At 42.3% G+C, this 21115-nt stretch overlaps 1 protein-coding gene across 1 annotated transcript in view; it reads left to right on the top strand.

Annotated features, from left to right (window-relative positions):
* SLC39A10 (solute carrier family 39 member 10) overlaps positions 1–21115 on the top strand; it is a 1022483-nt gene that overhangs the window by 614946 nt on the left and 386422 nt on the right. The window contains exon 5 of the mRNA XM_044075065.1: positions 10978–11145. Coding sequence (XP_043931000.1) covers positions 10978–11145 — 168 coding nt within the window. The remainder of the gene's footprint in view (positions 1–10977; positions 11146–21115) is intronic.

The raw sequence follows: 21115 nt of genomic DNA, 5'->3' as shown, positions 1-21115 counted from the left end.
CCAACTCTCCTGTTGATCCAGAGGATTACGGACCTGATCATAGCCCCAGCTTCAGGGGGTCTGTTGTCCTTCTACCTTTGACGTGGTGGAGAGGGTTCTCTCAATCCCATTGAGACCCTTGATGAGCTCGCGTTCAGAATCCGTCCTGGCCCCTCTGTCTCTGGTCAGGATTCCGCCATCCTGCCCCCTCAGGGACAGCCTGCCGCCTTTCACCCCACAGAGTTTCTCCATGGGAACAGCTGGATGTTTTCGAGTCCTCCCCTGAGACCACCCTTGAGGAGGTTCCTCGAAAACACACATGTAAAAGGAGACACTTAGACTCCCCTCAGGATTCTCTTACAGAAAACACTGACTTGGAGGAAGGGGACGATTCCCCCCACGTGCAGGGTGGTCTGTCCCAAACCCAGCTCTGACAATTCAGTGTTCCTGGAGGCATTTGGCGCAGGACCCGCTACATTTGGGGTGTCCCCTCCCATGGATCCCATGGTGGATCTTATTACATCTTGGGCATGGAAGGAGCCCGACACATTGGATCCCATCCCCAAACACCCTGACAACATTCTCAGTGCCCCTTCTGATAAACCTCATTGGTCTAAGGGATCCCTTGTTGATTCTATGGTGGCAGCAGCCACTAAGAAGGAGCTAGCACAGGAGAGCTCCATGGTCCATCCTCCGGATGGAGAGTCTAGGACCATGAACCATTTTGGGAAGCGAGTTTATGCTTCAGCAACATTCTCTGTATGTCTGCTGAACTATATGGCACATTCCATAAGGCTCCAGGGTGACCTGGTTAAGGAGGTCGCTGGTTCTGCTCCAGGATCCATGTCGGCAGAGGAAGATTTATTCCTCCTGGATGGCCACCCTCACCTCCATCTACAGTACCTCCATGCGGCTCCTATCTCTTGCGATTGAAGGCGCTGCTAGAGTGGCTGGAGCTGGCATTGCCATTAGGGGTCATCTCTGGCTCCAACTTTGTAATTTTTCGGAGCCCTTCAAGGTGTCTTTTATGAAAGGCCAGTATGATGGTTCCACTCCTTTTGGAAAGACTGTACATGACACTTTGGTGCAGAGCAAGAAGGACAGGAAGCCCTTGTCTGCCGTCAGAATCCACTTCTCAACTACCAACAAACCTTTTCCAGAAATCAACAAGGGGCGAAGAAGATGTGGTTCCGAAAGTCGTAGGGTTATTCCCAGAATAACCAGGACTCATCTTCCCCCAGAGGCAGAGGAGGATTTGACAGACGCCACCCTTGCAGCAGTGGGGGACCATGGAACCACAGGTCTTGGGATTCCTTCCCAGATAGACTCTGTGCACAGCTGTGAAGGGTTGCCCGGGTGCTCATCTCTGAAGGCAGTCAGGGGTTGACTCTCACTTCACCTAACAGCCTGGGAGTCTATAACAGAAGATTACTGGGTGTTGTGAATCATATGTGCCTATCGGGCGCTAGAAATCATACATAACACACAACACGACACAGTCATTGTCCATGCTGGTGTGAACGACCTGAGACGCACTCCTCCTGACTGCATGAAAGAGACATAGAGCTCTCTGATTATTGAGCCCAGGCAGGGGGTATGACCCCTAACCCTTAGCAGTATCCTTCCTTCACCAAGAATGATGCCACAATAAGAGACAAAGATGATCAGCTTAACAATTGGCTGTCTGTCTGGTGTCATTCAGGATCCATGTCTGTCTGCCTTGACACATGGATGACAATACCACCCTAGAAAACAAAAATGGGAAGAAAAGGGAGGGTAATGCTGCTCAATGCCAGAGTCTAAAAAAATGCCACAGCCTTCCTGAAGACACACTGGGTATAAATGTATCTCCAAACACCATCATATTGGGTGACTTCAACTACCCGAATATAGACTGGACACAACATCATCAAGCCCTAACTTAGACCAACGTTCCTGGAGTTCATAATTAATGCCATGGAACAGCTAGTCACTGTTGTTCCTAATGAGGAGAAAGAGATCTGGATCTCATTGTCAAACACAAACACAAAAAACACGAAGTATATCCCTCATTGGTGAGATCTGATCATAAACTAATCTCACTGGAAATCCACATCCCGCCCCCACCCCAAACAAAGACCATAATGAAGAACAAAAGAAAATAAAACTTCTACTCCAAAAGACTGGTGTGGTATCCTTCAAGGCCCCTGAGTCAGAGGAAACCACAACTCCGGTCATGAAAAACCACCAATGCAAGCCCCTTAAGCCCTTACTCCATGATGGCTATGTGGATCAGCAATAACCAAAATGACCTGGTGGGCAAAAAACAATAAAACAAAGACTTGGTGGTGGACCCCAGCCACTTTAGTCAATAAGAGGAGAAAGCTTACATGATAGAACAAACAATATAAAAAGAAAAAAACACCATGATATTTAGTAAAAAATTGGATTCAAAGGACAATCATAAGGCCTTTTTTCAGCTATGTTAGGAACCTGTGGAAACTCACAGATATATGCTCATAATTAGTCCAAAATGAAACAAAATCACTGAACCAGACAGACATGCCAACATGGCAGACAGTTCAGTGCAAACTTCACCCCCTCCCCCCTCCCCCCTAAAGGATCTATCACCATCCGTGTAGCTCTCTAAAGCTAAAAAAACACAGCATCAATGGGACGGGGTGTCCCCGGGCGTGCTACACCAGCTAAAAGATGAATTAAACCACCCAGCACTGCAGGCATCTAATCTACCAAGCACAGCACAGGATAACAAGTCTAGTCTGCAAAGCTATGGAGAGATCATGGATGGCTCATAAACAAAGATGAGGGACTGACTTGCAGGACCCGGCCTTTCTTTGACACTCACATTGCTAAAAAGTGAAGAAAGACCTTCTACACATTGCCCACCTCATGATAAACCTATGAACCTATATACAGAGGATATTCAATCCCCTTCTCTCAAACACCTCCCCCTCTCAAGCACCTCCCAGGTGTCTCACCCGCGCAAAGGGAGGATGCAGCACTGGAAATTTCCAAGCTGCTCGAAAAATGAGTCATCCAGCCCGTCCCCCCCAGACCAGTCTGGATTAGGCATTTTTTCCCAGGTTTTTTTTTAGTGCCAAAGAAGATGCGCGACTTGGAACCAATTCTGGATCTCTCTATCCTGAACTTGTCCATTGCCAAAACGAAATTCCGGATGGTTACACTCCAATCCATCGTGATCTTCCTGCAGGAGAACGACTGGATGTGCTCAGTAGACCTTCAAGACGCATACTCTCATATCAAAATTGACAGATGCTCTCGGAGGTTCCTCCACTTTCTCACCACAGCCCCAGGGTGTTCACCAAAGTGATGACAGTGGTAGCGGCTCACTTGCGGCTGCAGGGCTTCCAGATCTTCCCCTACCTGGATGATTGGTTCCTTTCTGCTCCCTCCGGGCATCGACTCTGCCAAGCCAGGGATATCCTTATCCAGACCCACCCACCAGTTGGACATCACCATAAATCTCAACAAGTTCTGGATTTCATTGGAGCCCGGTTAGATATCATTTAGACCAAGGTTTTCCTGACACCAGACAGACTTCAGTCCCACAAACATCATGTCTTGCACATTCTTTAAGTTCCATCTCCCCCAGCAGAATGTGTCTTAAGGGTGTTGGGGTCCATGGCAGCCATGATCACCCTCATACCTACAGCTCTGTTACACATGAGGGTGCTTCAATGGACTCTGGCGGTCCATTGGTCATTTCTAGATCTACCATTGTCCCATCCTGTTCATCTGTTATGAGGTTGCAAGGGATTCTCTTGTCTGGTGGATTCAGTCCCCCAGACCTTCTTCACAGTCACCTGTTTATTCTTCCCTCCCGTCTGACCACAGATGCCTCCCTACTTGAGTGGGAAGGCGTTGCTTGGAAAGATCAGTTCAAGGCACATGGTCTTCCCTGAAGACCCAGTTGCATGTCAGCGTCCTGGAGATGAGGGTGGTGCTATTGGCGTTACGAGCTCTTCATGCCCATCTTCCTCTAGGGATGATTGCCATCCAGACAGACAATATGTTGGTAGTCTGGTACAAACATGGAGAAACCAGGTCTTATCCCTTTTGCCATGAAGCCATGAGATTGTGGGAGTGGGTGATCTCCACCGGCTGTTTTTTGGTGGCAACACACATTCCGGGGAGGTCCAGCATTCTAGCTGACAGGCTCAGCAGGTCTAACCTGATGCCTAATGAGTGGTCTCTTAATCCTTCATTAGCAAAATAGATCTTTCTGAAGTGGGGCCAGTCTTGCTGAGATCTCTTCGCCTCTCCTTCCAACGCGAAGTGCTGCGAGTTCTTCGCTCTGAACCACCCTCTGGGGGCGTCCCTCAGAGGTGCTCTGGTTCATGCTTGGCCCTCCGATCTTCTCTATGCGTATCCTCCACTTCCCCTAATTCCAAAGCTCATTCAGAAAGTACACCGGCTGGGAAGCACAGTCATCCTCATTGCCCCCTTCTGGCCTCGCCAGGTATGGTTCACTTCTCTGTGGTCTCATGTAGTGTGCCCTTCCTGGACGGTGGATACAGTTCCTGATCTGATTTCACATCCCTCAGGGATTCCACATCCAGATCTGGGTAATCTGAAGCTCACTGCTTGGCTACTCTAGTTCTCCCATGATAGTTAGGACTCCTGAGCTATCTTCTCCAGTTAAGAAGATTTTGGTAGTGGCTCATAAATCTTCCACTAGGAAGGTTTATTCGAGTAATTGGAACATTTCTTGAATTGGGCATCTCAATGTGATTTAGATCCCATCACTGCACCTGTTCCTGTTATCTTAGAGTTTCTGGCAGTTATTTTTCAATAGGGTGCCAGCTTTTCTACGGTTAAAGTTCAGCTGGCAGCTATTTCTAACTAATTCATCCTGTCTAGCCTTAAGCTCTGTAAAGCTTTTCTGAAGGGTACCTTTCTGCTTAGGCCACCAATCAAGGACCCTATGCTTCCTTGGGACCTTACTTTGGTCCTTCAAGCCTTGGTTTCTTCACCCTTTGAACCCACTGTTTCAGTGGATCTACAGTTCCTGTCTTGGAAGACAGCCTTCCTGATCGCCATTATTTTAGCTAAGAGTGTCAGAGCTTCAGGCCTTATCAATTAAGCCTCTTTACATGATCTTCCATAAAGACAGGGTATTGTTGCGCACTAATCCTTCCTTTCTGATGAAAGTGGCCTTAGAATTAAACATTAATCAGGTTACCAATCTCCCTGTCTTCTTTCCAAAATTTCAGAATAAGGGAGAGTATAAATTGCACCTGCTGGATGTTCATAGACAATTGCATTTGTAGTTGCACAGAACAAAGGCCTTTCGCAAGTCTGATCAATTTTTTGTTTCCTACTCCAAGCCCTTTTTAGGGAAACCTGTATTGAAGGTCACCATTGCTGATTGGATTTTTCAGTGTATACTCTTGGTGTATTCAACCAAAATATTGTCTCCGCCAGGTCAAGTTAAGGCACATTCTGCCATGTCTATGGCTACTTCATCTGCCTTTTGGTCCAGAGTTTCTTTGGATGACATTTGCTCTGCGGCTACCTGGGCATCTTCTAAATACAAAAAACAGATTCAGGACAAAGAAAGCGGCACTTAGACGGCAAACAAAAAGATTTAATAAATGTAAAGCGCTTTTCGTTTGTGTAGAATACACAAACTTCTTCATATAAATGATTACAATTCGTGTCAACCTTATATGCTCAAACAGATGTCAATTTAGTGAATCAATCAAGAAATAGGACACTAATTAACATTTAAAGAAATAATAACCACAAAAACATGCACGATACAAGCTATGATGCACATTATGCCCCCTACTAAAATACTAATACAACAACAAAATAGGACACTAATTAACATTTAAAGAAATAATAACCACAAGAACATGCACGATACAAGCTATGATGCACATTATGCCCCCTACTAAAATACTAATACAACAACAAAATAAGATTCTATGTCAATAAAAATTAAAAATTCAAAATATTGAAAAGTAAAAACTTAAAATTAAATAACTACTAACAAAGTCATCTTGCTAAGCTTTTAATCTTTAAAATACTACTGATAGAGCAGCTTTCATTTAATCCAGGCACATTGTACGCATTCAATCTAATTTGCCAAATAAGTTCCAGCTCTTCCAATTTTAAACCTACTGGTCCCACTCTTGGGTTCTGAATGGTGTGGTCAATCACCATGAATTTAAAATTATAGTCTGGATGACAAGAGACATGTTAGGCCAAAGCATTTTCGGGTTTATTTTTTCTAATAGCATAAATATGCTCATATATACGATCACGGAGACGTCGCTCCGTCTTACCCATGTAAAATGCTAAACAGCTCTGATACTGGGCTATATAAATTATCATTTTAGGATTACAGTTGACTCTGTGCTTCAGGGTGTAAAGTTGGCCATCTGCCTTAAACCTGTTGGATTCTATGACATATTGACAATAATTACAAGATTGACATTTATACATGCCAACAGATCTACTTGGATGCTGCTTGTGTTGTTCAAAAAATACTTTAAGATTTTTAGCTTTCCTATAAGTCACTTTTGGCTGATCTCCTACTCTCTCTGCCATTAGTAAAAATAAACCCGAAAATGCTTTGGCCTAACATGTCTCTTGTCATCCAGACCATAATTTTAAATTCATGGTGATTGACTACACCATTCAGAACCCAAGAGGGGGCCCAGTAGGTTTAAAATTGGAAGAGCTAGAACTTATTTGGCAAATTAGATTGAATGCGTACAATGTGCCTGGATTAAATGAAAGCTGCTCTATCAGTAGTATTTTAAAGATTAAAAGCTTAGCAAGATGACTTTGTTAGTAGTTATTTAATTTTAAGTTTTTACTTTTCATTATTTTGAATTTTGAATTTTTATTGACATAGAATCTTATTTTATTGTTGTATTAGCATTTTAGTAGGGGGCATAATGTGCATCATAGCTTGTATTGTGCATGTTTTTGTGGTTATTATTTCTTTAAATGTTAATTAGTGTCCTATTTCTTGATTGATTCACTAAATTGACATATGTTTGAGTATGTAAGGTTGACACTAATTGTAATCATTTGTCTGAAGAAGTTTGTGTATTCTACACAAATGAAAAGCGCTTTACATTTATTAAATCTTTTTGTTTGCTGTCTAAGTGCTTTCTTTGTCCTGAATCTGTTTTTTGTATTTATAAGTTTGTAAGTTGGCCCGAGTCTGTTTACCTGGGCATCTTCACATACTTTCATCTCCCATTACAAGTTGGATCTTCTCTTCAAAAGGAGGGCATCCTTTGGCTCTGTTGTGTTACGGAATATCTTTCCATGAGGGCCTCTCAGGGTTTTTAGTAGCTGGTGACTCTGTCACACAGGTTGAAGAGCAAATGAAAACAACAACTTCAGATAAAGAGGTTATGTACTTACCATAGCGTTCCATCTCAGTTGTTGTTTACATTTGTTTTCAACCGTCCCTCCCTCCTTCCCCCTGCCTTATGTGGGCTGTTTGGTGGTCTGACTGGAAAAGGCATGGCCTTTTCTTTGGCATAACTGGTAATTTCTTGTGATACTAACTGGGTTATTGTGCCATGGGGTAAGGCATTATGTCAGGTTGGGATGCAATGGTGGGCAGCAAACTTAATCTGAAGGGAGGAAGGAGACATGGGCATTGTTGGTAGGGGAGGAGCTCGGAGCTCAAATCCGATGCTGGAGAAGTGCAGCCAAGTCAGATCCGTCCCGGATCAGTGTCCCACCGGTTGAAGACAAATGAAAAGCAACAACTCGGATGGAACATTATAGTAAGTACATCATTTCTTTTTATATAAGGTTATGATTTTATAGTAAAAAGAGCATAGAAACCAGTTTGCAAAACCAGCACCAAGGAGTAGAATATATAAATAAAATAGTAATAATATAGTTATTGAGTCTAAATATGCAAATCTAATACAGGTATATATACCAGATTAATTTATAATAAAACGTAAAGTAATATCAGATATTAAGATAAAGAATAAAGATATATAAGTGAATAAATAATGAAAAAAGGATGACTTTAATGAAGTGTGCATCCAGGTTTCTTTCCCCCCCTTTTGAAGTAAAAAAAAAAAAAAAAAAAGGACACAGAGAGAACACTTATTATGGAGAATTGGGTATATAACATATTGGCAAATAATATAATATTGAAATTGGTTAAATGGTCACTTTTCCTTCATTTTCTTTTTCATCTCATTATTTTTCCATCCATTCCTTTCTGCTTTTCATTTCAGGGAATTGTTATTCCACTCCATGGCTTATGTTTGATTAATTATATATTTTTTTGTTTTCAGAAAACACAATGCAGTGTCCAGGCCTTCAAATATTCTAGTTTCTTCTGGAATAAATAGTTTATAAGTGTAGCAAGGAAAATCAAGTGAATGCTTATTTGTTTTTTTTTTCTTGAGCTGTTTAAAGGCAAAAATAATTTCCCTTTAGTTATCACTATAGAGGAATAGTCATTGTCAAATCTTAATATTTTTTCCACTAGTGTGATGGGAGATTTTGCCAGTGCTGTCTTAAGTATCAGTTCTTTGTCCTGTGAAGAAAAAGGTCTAACAGTAGTAGATCTCGGTGCTCTGTTATTTTTTAGAAAGAGTGACAGACAAAGATCTGTGTGTTCACTCAATGCCATAAGATATTGTTTCTGGCAGATCAAGAATTTCAGGAAGGCAGGATGTTAAAAAGTTTGTCATACTACTCCCTTCTATTTTCTCAGGCAAACCAAAAAGTGGGGATGTTGTTTCTCCAAAATCTGTTCTGCAAGTCGTCTGTTTTTTCAATAAATAAGATATTTTGTTGTAGTAAGAATTCAGTATTGTTTTCTTCTTCAGTTATTCTCCCTTCCACATCATTTAATGCTTCTTCTATTTCAGATATCTGTACTTTCTGTTCATTAAGAGACTACTGAATCTGTTCCATTTGTTTTGTACATCTCTCCTTAAAGTTGTCCAATTTATTGCCATTTTCAGTGAAAGTTCATGAATATTAGTCAAGACTATTGAAACTCTTTCTTCAGAGATGAGTCTTGAGAACTTATATTTGTATGACTCATCTTGTAAGTGTAGAAATTTTTCAGGTAAGAGTTTGACAGGAAAATAAAGGAATATTTGGATAATGTTTTGATGTTATCGAACAAGATAACTTAAATTATTAGTTTTTGAGCAAAAAAAAAGTGAGATAACTTAGAAATATAATTTCCTCTCAGAAATAGGATGAGAATAGCAGAGCTGGTGAAATCTACTAACTCCTCAGCATCCTTTTTGCAGAAGGCCAGCTCTCCTGCACCCCTTATATGGGGAGGAGTTTTAAAATCTACCCCCTCACTTTCTAATACACCTAACCTCATGGTCTCACAACCATGAAGGTGATTTAAAAAAGTTAAACTGAATCACTGTTTTGTATTACAGTGATATCTATGATTTCCTTTGGTAAACAGTACTTAACAGGATCTGGTATTGTAGAAGGATAAAGTTCTGACTTTATTGGAGGTGGACCAACTTTGATGCAGCTCGGACGCTTTACAGAGACGGCAGGAGGGGGTAGTTATTCACATTGTAAGGGTGGCACACAGCATGATATAATTAGCCACAATCTGAAAGTGGTGTGGTGCCACAGTTTGCTTCTCGGGGGAGGGGGATGGGAGCTGTCAGCTCATCATGCCACCAACTGTTGGTAGCTTTCATTGGCAAGTGAAAGGGAGAGTGCATTTGCAAAGAGAAGGCTTTATAGGTCCCCAAGTTGATGTGAATATCCTATGCTTCTGCCCTAGGATAGGCTTAGAACATACAAATAATCTTTATAGCCCAGATACCAGCAAGGACATAACAGCCATCATGGCTTGTTTGTATGACAGTTCCTCAGTATGGCTTCCAGCATGTGCTGTATTGGGACAATTCTAAGATTACCACGTATGGGTGAATAAATGTGCAGAAACTAATTGGGGAGGCTTGATATTTGGAAAAAAAACATGGACAAAGACCAGCTAGGTTAGAAAATAACATTTGACAAGTTGTAGCACTGTTCTGTGGTTACTTGACCATTGGTAGAACAACTGTTTTTAACCTTCAAGTTGTGTTGTACAATATTACTTCTATGTTTTTTACTGTTAATATCAATAGTAGATTGTGTTTGTCATTAGTATTTATAGGTTCTTAGGCTGTTGATCTGTGAGAAACGTATGAAGTCTTACATTCTCCTAGTAGTTTTTAGCCCTTGCGTTTTGCATGCACATAACTCAGAGATGGGCTAAACAAGAATACATTGAGTCAAGAGGAACAGGGGTGCTAACCTGGGGTAGAATTTGAGGTTACCAATTCATTCATCTAAATTACATTTGAATAGAGAAAGAGAATTAGTTTGTTTTATGTGGACTGGAAGATGGTTACGTGGAAGTGATATTTTCTGTGATACATGTCTATTCCTCCAACATGTTCTATTTATTTTGCAAAAGACATTGAAATATGATACCATTGCACCACCAGATGCGTAATAGATCTGACAGAAATAGGGTCTGTTGAAGCTGTATGCATGAGGCAGAGGTTGCCTGGCAGTAGCCTGTATGGTACCAAAAAGAAGGACAAGACTTTGAGACAGTCTACTTAGTTTTTGCGGTTTGAGGAGTATTTGCATTTTTGTGTGGAGTGGCTATTTGAATTGACATGTTGTATTTTTAACAGCCTGCATGCTTGCATACCCTTCTCTGCAAGTATTTCTTTGCAGATGTGGGAGATTTCTTTGGCCAACAAAAGTTAAGGTAATAAATGTTCTGCAGGTCTAGTGGACTGCATATAAATTTTAGTCCACAAGTTTTTCTAGTGTTAGTGTAACTGGTAGTTGTGTGCTTTTTTCCCTTGTCTTTCCTCACCTGAAGAGATGCTTAACACTAAGATATTTCATAATGTTTGAAAACTTCAGTTGTAAGTTAATAATTTCATGTCATTGTTTAAAGGTACACTGTTTTTTTGTCTTCATGTTTGTTTATAGTCACAAGGAGGACATGATCACAGTCATGCTAGTGGACATGAAGAAGATGAAAATCTCCTGACAAAGCACAATGCAATGTGGAAAGGGCTTATGGCTTTGGGCGGAATTTACTTGCTGTTTATCATTGAACACTGTATCAGTATGTTCAAGCGCTGGAGAGAGAGAAAGGTAATTGTATAATTAAGTGTTCTTTGTCAGTATAGATTTGTTGTTCCCTGAAAACTGTTGGCAGAAAAAAGGCACCATTCCTTGAGTGTCTGTCTAATTTTCAGGTAGGAATTAGTGATAAGTTTCCCAGGGAGTATTTTGAAGCATATAACTTCTTTCTTTAAAAACTTTCCAAAGTAAGTATTTCTACCACCTGGTATTACTTTTGATATTCATAGTATGTTTTTTTTATTATGTGCTTAAACTCTAGGGATTCTCTCATGCAGAGAGGATGTCCATCGTGTTTCACTGTTGCAGTCATTACTCTTGGGTTATCCTGCTGGCAGGCTACCCTCAGTCGGCCAGAATTCCAAAGTCTAGGTCCGGCGTCGGTTGCTGTCGCCTCTTCCCTGACGTCAGTGCGCCAGGGGTATAAAAGATGCAGCCGACGCCATTTTCTTCAGTCTTTCTTGCCGCATGGTGCCCGAAGCAAAAGCAGTTCACAAGTGCCGGTCAGCCGACTCCTGGGATTTTCAAATCCGAATTTCAGAACCGAAGTCTTCATTAAAGCCAAGTACCCCGTTGGGGAAACTTTTTTTCTTGCTCCAGACCAATGTCAGAAAAAGTTAACAATTGTATTTCTTGTGGGAAGCAAATACCTCATAAGGATTTTCACTCTTATTGTATTCCTTGCCTAGGCCCTGATCACAACGTTGCTAGCTGTTAGATTTGTGCTAGATTTAACCAACGCACTATCAAGCGTCGGTTCGATTTTGCATTTCATTACTTTGGCCGAAGATTTAATTATATAATGCCATCGGAACAGCCGACAGCTGGAGTTTACAAAAAACGCAAGGACAAGGATAGGCATCCGAGGTCCAAAACCGACGACGAAGCCTCTACTGGGCCAGTCGCCGGTTCTCAGTGAGGCGCTTTCGCAGCCCCTGGCGCCCGCTACCTCAGAGCCACAGGCCGATACCGACTCCCACGTGGAGCCGACTGGGCCTCTGGAAACTCAGGGTATTGGACACTCAGAAATCACTCCCTCAGATGGGTCCGGAGCCGCTGAGCAGGCATCGGCTTCTGAAGGTGTCTTCAGACCTACACAACTATATATTAAGCCATCTTCAACTTCAAAGACAAAGACTAAAGCAGCTCTAAAGACAAAGAAACAAGTACAGCATTCTCCTACTCAGACTTCCATGCCTAAAAAACAGATGCTCAAAATGGCCTAAGACCTAATTACTTTGATCAGGGGCTCCCATCCCCCTCCTGATAAGAGGCCTAGGCAAGAGACAGAGCATGATTCTTCTGATCAGATATCTATTTCCTCTGATTCCTCTTCTGAACAGGATTACTCCATGCTTCCCTATGAGGATTCTGATGCTGAAGAATCCATTCCTTCAGCCTCTCCTCCTGAGGACTATTCTTTTGGGGAAACACTGCATACTATGAGGGAGCATTTCCACTGGGAGAGCCAAGATTATGCTGAATCTAAGAAAAGGCTCAGAGACTTTCTGCTTCTTCCTCAGCACATACCCCTTGCTATTCCACCTAGACATTGTAGATGATGTATTTTCAGAGTCCAGTCTGTCCCCTGACTCTTTACCCCCTGCACCTGCTAAGCCAGACAGATACTACAGGGTCCCGGATTCTCATAAATTCCTTTATAAAAACCCCGCTGCTGACCCTGAAACTATATCTCAGGGTCCCAAGTGGGTTAAAGCTTCTGCTGCAAAAAACCCTGTCCCCTCTGATAGGGATTCTAGGGCTCTAGACAGTTGGGGGAAAAAGTTTACACTTCTGCCACCCTGGCTATAAGGGCTTTAAATTGTCAATTTCATATGCTTAAATATCCAGTATTTAATGTCACTACTTAAACAGAAAATGTTGACAAGTACTGAATGTTCAGAGAACAAGGAACTGCAGGATTTATTGCATGCAACTGAACAAGTGGGAAAGCATACTTTGCAATGTGGTTATGATTCACTGGAGGACTCTTGCAGGGCCGCTGTTACAGGTTCTGTTATTAGAAGGCATGCTTGGTTAAATGAACAGAATCTGCCTGATCATGTTAAAGCAAAATTATTAGATGCACTATTACAGCATGATACTTTGTTTGGTACTAAAGCAGAAGAGGTGTTGAAAAAAATGGAGGATAAAGCAAAATCCATGCAGACAGTCAAGGATTTCTTACAGGTACAGCCACCCAGGTTTAGCAGGAACTGGCCTTCTAAAAATTGGTCCTTTCCAGTCTCAGACAGACCACAAAGAGGCAGATACAGGCGTCCCAGAGGCAGATCTCAGCCCCAAGGCTCATACAGGCCTAAACAATGAGGTGCTCCTACCTCCAAAAGCGGAGAAGACAAATCACAACCTTACAGAAAACAGTCCCAATTACTTTCCTCTACCAGTTCCAAGCAGTTTTCTTTTGACAGCCCCCTTAAGGGGAAAACTAGCACTTTTTTCATCAAATTGGCAAATGGTTACCCAAGACAAATGGGTCCTGAACATAGTGTCCCAAGGCTACAGGTTCCATTTTCACACTCTACCAAGGTCAAAGGACATGCCAGACCTGCCACACAATCAATGGGCAGAGGCACAAAAACAAATTACAGCCCTCATGGACATGAGGGCCATTCAGCAAGTACCACAACAAGAGCAGGGTCAAGGATTTTACTCTAGACTTTTCCTAGTACCCAGGAAGGACAAAACCTGGAGACCAATTCTGGACCTGTCTATACTAAATACGTTTCTGGAAGTTCCAAAATTCAAGATGTTGACTCTACAGCAGCTACTGCCCATGCTGGGCAAGAGGGCTTGGCTCATAACTTTGGACCAAAAAGAGGCATACCTGCATGTCCCAATCAGACAATCTTGCAGAAGATACCTCAGATTCATAGCTGGCTCATTGCATTACCAATTCTCTGCACTGACCTTTGGCTTATCTACTGCGCCCAGGGTCTTCACAAAATGCCTGGCACCAGTAATTGCGTTTTGCAGACAAAAAGGAATTCAAATATATCCCTACTTGGACGACTGCCTAATTCAAGCAGAGAACAAAGACACTCTTCTAAAGCATCTGGCATTTGTAAAAAGATTACTAATTGGCCTAGGGTACACAGTAAACGAAAATAAATCAAAACTAGTGCCCTCTCAAGAGATAATATTCCTGGGTGCAAGTTTAACTACAACTACCCAGATGGCTTATCTCATGCCGGACAAGCAAAAACAACTGACTACTTACTTCAAGAAATTGGCAACAAAAACCCACTTATCTGCAAGGAAAATCCTGCAGGACTTTGGGTTCATGACATCCTGCATTCTACTAATTCCATATGTCAGACTGCATATGATGAAACTACAATGGTATCTGAAAAGTGTTTGGACTCAGCATTGCCACAGCCAGGAGACAGTAATTGTACTCATTTCCTGCCTACAACAGGAGTTTCGATGGTGGGCAGAAGCCTGTCACCACAGCAAGGGTCTGCCATTCAGTTTACCCACAGCCAGACAGACACTGATAACGGATGCATCAGATTATGCCTGGGGGGCCCATATGGCAGGAAAATGTGTTCAGGGCACATGGCCTGCAAACCAGATGCATCTTCACATCAATCAAAAAGAGATGCTAGCTGTTCAAAATGCCCTGACATCTTTCAAGGACCTGTTTCATCCAGGACAGTTACTGATAAAGACAGACAACACTACGGTCATGTGGTACATAAACAAGCACGGAGGTACACATTCCTACCCCCTCTGCAGACAAGCAATGACCTTATGGGACACAGCATTGGCTTTTCAAGTTCACCTGCAAGCACAGTTCTTGCCAGGAAAAACAAATGCTCTGGCAGACGAACTAAGCAGAAACCTCATGGATCCCCACAAATGGAAACTGGATCCAGAAGTCTTCAGCATGATAATAAGAAAATGGGGATGCCCAGACATAGATCTATTTGCCTCCCCTCACAACTGTCAATTGCAGAGATTTTGCCCAAGGATTTATCACAAGCAAGCATGGAAAGTGGACGCCCTATCATTCAGCTGGATAAATCTTACAGTATATGCTTTTCCCCCACTGCCTCTCATTCCCAGAGTACTCCTAAAGGTCAGACAAGAGAAGCCAAAAATGATTCTGATTGCACCAGACTGGCCATGCCAGCACTGGTACCCAATCCTAAAGAGCTTATCTCAAGGTCCAGCATGGATATTGCCTCAAACTTCTCACTTGCTGACCCAACAAAACAATCAGATCCTGCACAGCCAACTCAGGACCTTAAATCTGGCAGCATGGCGGATAGTGTAGCCATTCAGAACACTCCTCTTTCAAAAGCTGTTATGGATGTTATCTTGGAGGCCAGGATGCCCAGTACCAGAAAATCTAATGCAGAAAAATGGAAGAGATTCTGCGCTTGGAACCAGGAACAAGGCATTGACACGTTTGTATCAAATATTCCTCAGATTTTACAATACCTAACTGAGATGCTGAACAAAGGCCTTTCTTTCTCATGAATTAAGATTCATGCTTCTGCCATTTCAGCACATTACAATATGGAACCACCTATCTTTTCTCATCCTTTAATAAGGCAGTACCTCAGAGGGGCCAAAAACATTAGGCCACCAAGGAGAGCACCAATTCCGGCCTGGGACCTCAGTTATGTTTTGGAAAAACTCACCTGGCTTCCTTTCGAACCAGCATCAACAACAGATATAAAATTCTTATCCTGGAAAACAGCTCTGCTCCTGGCCATAACCTCTGCAAGGCGAGTCTCGGAGTTACAAGCACTCATGGCTATGGAATCTTTCATCATTTTTCATCTAGACAGGGTTTCTCTGAGGACAACCCCTACATTTATGCCTAAGGTGGTGTCCAGTGTGGCCCTCAACCAAACCATTCACATTGCCTACCTTTTACCCAAATCCACAGAACAAGGGTGAGAAAATTCTGCATTCTTTGGACATACACAGGCAGTTGCGCTTCTACTTGGATAGAACTAAAGCTTTCAGAAAGACTGAGCAACGTTTAGTGTCATATGCTGCAGGATCACAAGGAAAGGCTATCTCAAAACAGACTATTTCTAAATGGATAGGCCATTGCATCCATTTCTGCTATTTTCAACATGGCAAATCAGTGCCTAAGGGCATTAGGCCTCATTCCACCAGAGCAGCAGCCACTTCAGCAGCCTTCCTCAGAGGACTACCAACCAAGGAAATCTTAGAGGCTGCAACTTGGAGTTCAGTGCACACCTTTACAAAGCACTACCACTTGTCTCTCTACTCTAAGTCCAGAGCAGGCTTTGCCACTGCAGTTCTGCAGGGCCTCATAGCCTCTCCTAATCCTGTTTAGCCCAGCCACCCATTCTCAGCTTTGGGATTCTACCCAAGAGTAATGACTGCAACAGTGAAACACGATGAACATAGTACAGTTGTGTACCTACCATAAATGTAGATGTTTGAGTGTATTCACTGTTGCAGTCCAGGTTACCCACCCACCATCCCCCTTTTCTTTGCTGGGACTTGTCTGCACTTCTCTATCCTATACAACCTTTTTGGTGTATTTGCTTGTAGATGAAGGAAATGTTATTTTTGTGCATGCATTTCTTATTGGTATATTTTTCAGCCTACCTATTTGGGGCACCTGACATCTGGGGCAAGAAAAACTGAAGAAAATGGCATCTGCTGCATCTTTTAATACCCCTGGCGCACTCAGGGAAGAGGCGACAGCAACCGATGCCGGACCTAGACTTTGGAATTCTGGCCGACTGAGGGTAGCCTGCCAGCAAGATAACCCAAGTGTAATGACTGCAACAGTGAATACACTCGAGCATCTACATTTATGGTAGGTAAACAACTGTACTTTTCCTCATTTGTTTTTGTATATTGATGTACTGGGTTTGTGAGACTTCGAGGGACACCATGGAGAATGTTTGTTTTGGTTTTCTTTTGAAACATGTCATTTCTTACATTGGTGGGTGTTCATCATAATGATCATGTCTACAGAATTATTACTTATGCATCCTGGCCCTAAAACACAAAAGGATGGAACTTTGACTGCACCCTGAGTGACAGGAGTTTGACTAGTGGCCCTGCCACTGGATGAGCCAGACAGGGAGGGAGAGGAGTGAATAGGCATGGCCTACTCACCTCTCCAGGGGAGGATAGAGAGGTTTGCATGCACTTGGGTGCACGCTGGTTAGGCGTCATTACCCAGGAGAGGACATGGTAAACCACCTCTCATGCTTTGGTGCCAGGGCGGGGCTGCGTGGTGAGCTGAAATGTCCTTTGCCAAACTGAGGGGAATGTCCTTTGTGATGAGCCCATTGCAGGTCCCATTCCACTGCGCTAAGCTGAGCTGAGTATTATGTGTATGTGAGGACATTGGGGGCATAACAAGAAAACTCATGGACCATTCCTGATGGCTGCCTTAATCATGGCCATTCCTGGTCAACACTTACTGATGATGTGGAACAAATGTGGACTGCCTGGCTGGGGGGGGGGTGCTGATGATTGCAAGGTAGTGGGGGCAAAGTGTGCCTAGAAAAAAAAATAGAGAGTGAGAGAAATTTTACTTCCTTTGGAAATGTACAACAGGCAGATGTCTGCCTTTCCATTTTGACGTCCATAGTTTTGAAGATGTCCATAGAGCAAAGCTGGACATCCTCTCCCTTAGCTGTGGACAGCATTGTAATGCAGGGCTAAAGGAGTAGATTGTTCAATTTTTTAATTTTTTATTTTTTTTTTAAATTCAGTAAGTCCATCTGTCATTTAGCCTCTTCTAGGTGACTTTCAGAGATTAATATGTACTCAGTTTGGGAACTATTTTTACAGCTTTATTTGTCTAATGTTTGGTGTTAAAAAATTGTGTATTGAAATGATCTTTGAATTGACTAGTGAATTTAAATGCATTTTCTGAAGTATGTGATGTCCCTAGACAAATTAACAAGTAAGTATTTCTGTGAAAGACATGCTTGCCAAAGGACTATCACTTGCAGTCTCTCTCTTTCCCCCAGTGAGTACTGCACCATTTTAATAAGAAGTCTTTGCATCTGAATTTTGTTAGGTTGAAAAATGTAAAGGTCTTTGTTGAATTCAAGAACTTTCAGTATTTGGAGGGGCATCTGCCCCTTTTGCTACAGCAGAAGGATTCTTCGGCAACTACAGAGGAAGTGTAGAATTTGGAAAGATGGAAAAAAAACAGTAAAATAACTTGTAAGCAAAGAGAGAGAGAGTGAGAGACCAGTGACCCTATTTTCCCACTGCGGCTCAAGGGCACTAAATCCAGAGAGTCACTGGTTTGCCTGCATCTGCTCCAGTAGTATTTTTTATCTGTATCCCCCTGTTTTAGCTTCTTGGAATGCAGACAATAAGATCTAATTACCAGGTACTAGCCAGGCCACAGCTTAAGTGAATGAGACATAAAGACTTAATGTCAGTTTCCCAGATACCACAACAGGTGTATGATCTTTGTATTTTGCAACTGCACCAATAGAGGACTTTGCCTAAAAATGGCAACATTTCTGCCATACAGTTACAGGAAGTTTCAGGAGGTCATGTTATCTCTCATCTGTTTTAACAGTGGTCTTCCCACTAGAGAGATAAGACCTTGCTCTGTTTGTATGCAAAGACAATGAAGCAAGACTACCCCACCACCACTACCACCATAGATACCTGCACAGGTCTCTGCCAAATCAAATTGTAAAGGATTTGCTGATTAGTACATGGTTGTATGACACAAGAGTTAATCTGCAGGTCATCCAGCCCTCAGATGACTGACTGATTTGCAGAGAAAAGAAAAGAATCATATTGAAATGTAGACCTACATGAGGAGGACCCATGCTGTACAGCACAGATTGCAGTATCTTTGGACTTTGAAACAGATGATGAGAATACTGTATCCATAGCTCCTTTTCAAAAGACATGTCCTTCTAGGAAATTCTAGGAAATTCTGTGTATAACTGAGTGGGGAGTCCAAGGAGGTCTTAAAACCTGGATGAGGATATGCCTGATAAGGCACTGAGAACTGATCCAGATAGATTTATAGAAGTGCAGAGATTGACTTTAACATATGCAAGCATGCTCGGTTTAGGATCCACTGTGGCCAGATGACATTAAGGACATGTGTTGTATGCCCCTGTAAAGTAAAATTTTTCAAGTTCCAGTTCCCATAAAATATTTATAAAACTGAAAGAAAATGGAATAGTTTGGAGCCCGTTTAGTAGTTTTTTTTCACCCTGCAGTTCCTAAGAGAATTAGTAAATGTTCTACAGTATAGCCGGCCCTTTCACAGAAACCAATCTAAAGTCAACCGGTTTAAATAAAACAGGGCCTTTAGAAAAAGTGAACTTGGCGATAAAGAGGTTGGCACAGGCAACAGGTAGAGAAAGGGGAGATAACCATTGTCTGTCTCAAAAAAGGCGACACGAGTTCCATTCCTCTATCCTTTATTCCCCATCTCTATTAACTGGGTGGAAGGATGTTCTATTCCTGAGAAAGTATTAGCTTCTATTAGCAGCAAAAAAAAAGAAAAAGTAAGCGAGATTATGTCATCAAGCTGAAGAATATTATTCATACCTTTTCCTACCTGTAGAGAATTAAATAATTCCTAATAAATCTATGGGAGCGTCACCTTCACAGATTGAACAAGATTTTATCACTTATCCCTGTCATCAGACAGATCTAGTAATCTATTTGTCTCCATCAGGTGAAAGTCAACCAGGGGATGCTTTTTATAACCATAAATGATACTCAGAACCTCACCAGAGCTGTTGCAGCAGTAGCATAAGGGAGCACATAAAAAAACTTTTAAGTCCAGGAGGCTTGAAACAGCTCAATAGTAAGGAGACTGTGTAGAGTATTTTACTTGGCATTGAGGGTCTTCAAGACACTCTGACACCCAAGACTTCCGAAGGTGATTACATACAGCACTTTAGTAATTTGGTTCATAAATCAGCAGGTTGCCTGTCCAGACTAGCCATGATGGCCTGGGAAACCACTTTGCTACTGAAAAGTCCACCTGCATGTTGCTCTTGCATATCATCAGACCACAGCTGGATAGCAGACATATTGAATAGATCCTCTTCTAACAGCCATCAAAAGCATCTACATTCAGGCTCACGTCCAGTGTTGATATTATGCAGTGATGGGCACTTTTGCTTTGGAGCACAGTTCTCAGGTAAGTAATTTCTATTTCAGATATCCATGCAAAACAACATGGACAGCAAATGACTTCTGTGGACAGGGGACCTTTGTCTTTTTCTTCCCTTCCCACTGATTCTTGTGGGTGTTCTTTGTGTTTCACTGTTGCAGTCATTACATTTGGGTTATCTGCTTGCAGTAGCCCTCAGTCAGCCTGATTAACAAAGTCTTGGGTCCTGCGTCGGTTGCTGTCTCTTCTTCTGTGACGTCAGGTCGTCAGGGGTATAAAACATGCAGCTGATGCCATTACATCAGTCTTTCTTGCTGTGCGGTGCCCAAAGCAGAAGCAGTTTGCAAGTGCCAGTTGGCCGACTCCTGAAATTTTCATTTTCGAGTTTCAGAACTGAAGTCTTCAACTAAAGCTAAGTACCCCGTTGGGGAAACATTTTCGTGCTCCTTACCGATGTCAGTAAAAGGTAATAATTGCATTTCTTGTGGAAAGCAAATACCCAAATACCTCACAAAGATTTTCATTCGTACTGTATTCCTTGCCTAGGCCCTGACCACGACGTATCTTGCTGTCGGTTTTGTGCCTTATTTAATCAACGCACTATCCATCATCGGTATATTTTCGCTTCTAAATATTTCAGTTCAAAGTTCAATTATCCAAAAATGTTGTCTGTTAGCCATCCGACTACTGGAATTCTGAAAAAGCGCAAAGATAAAGACAGACCGCCTAGGTCCAAAGCTGTTGACAATGCTTCTTCTAAGCCAGTCGCCAGTTCGCCGGTACTCAGTGAGCCTCTTTCGCAGCCTCTGATATCCGCTACTTCTGATTCGCAGGCCTCTACTGAGA

The sequence above is a fragment of the Protopterus annectens genome, chromosome 6.part0 (assembly GCF_019279795.1).
Source record: "Protopterus annectens isolate FY-2018-M chromosome 6.part0, PAN1.0, whole genome shotgun sequence".
In the NCBI taxonomy this organism is placed as follows: Eukaryota; Metazoa; Chordata; order Ceratodontiformes; family Protopteridae; genus Protopterus; species Protopterus annectens.
The sequence above is the reverse complement of the archived record's forward strand: the minus strand, read 5'-3'. Positions and strand labels throughout refer to the sequence as shown.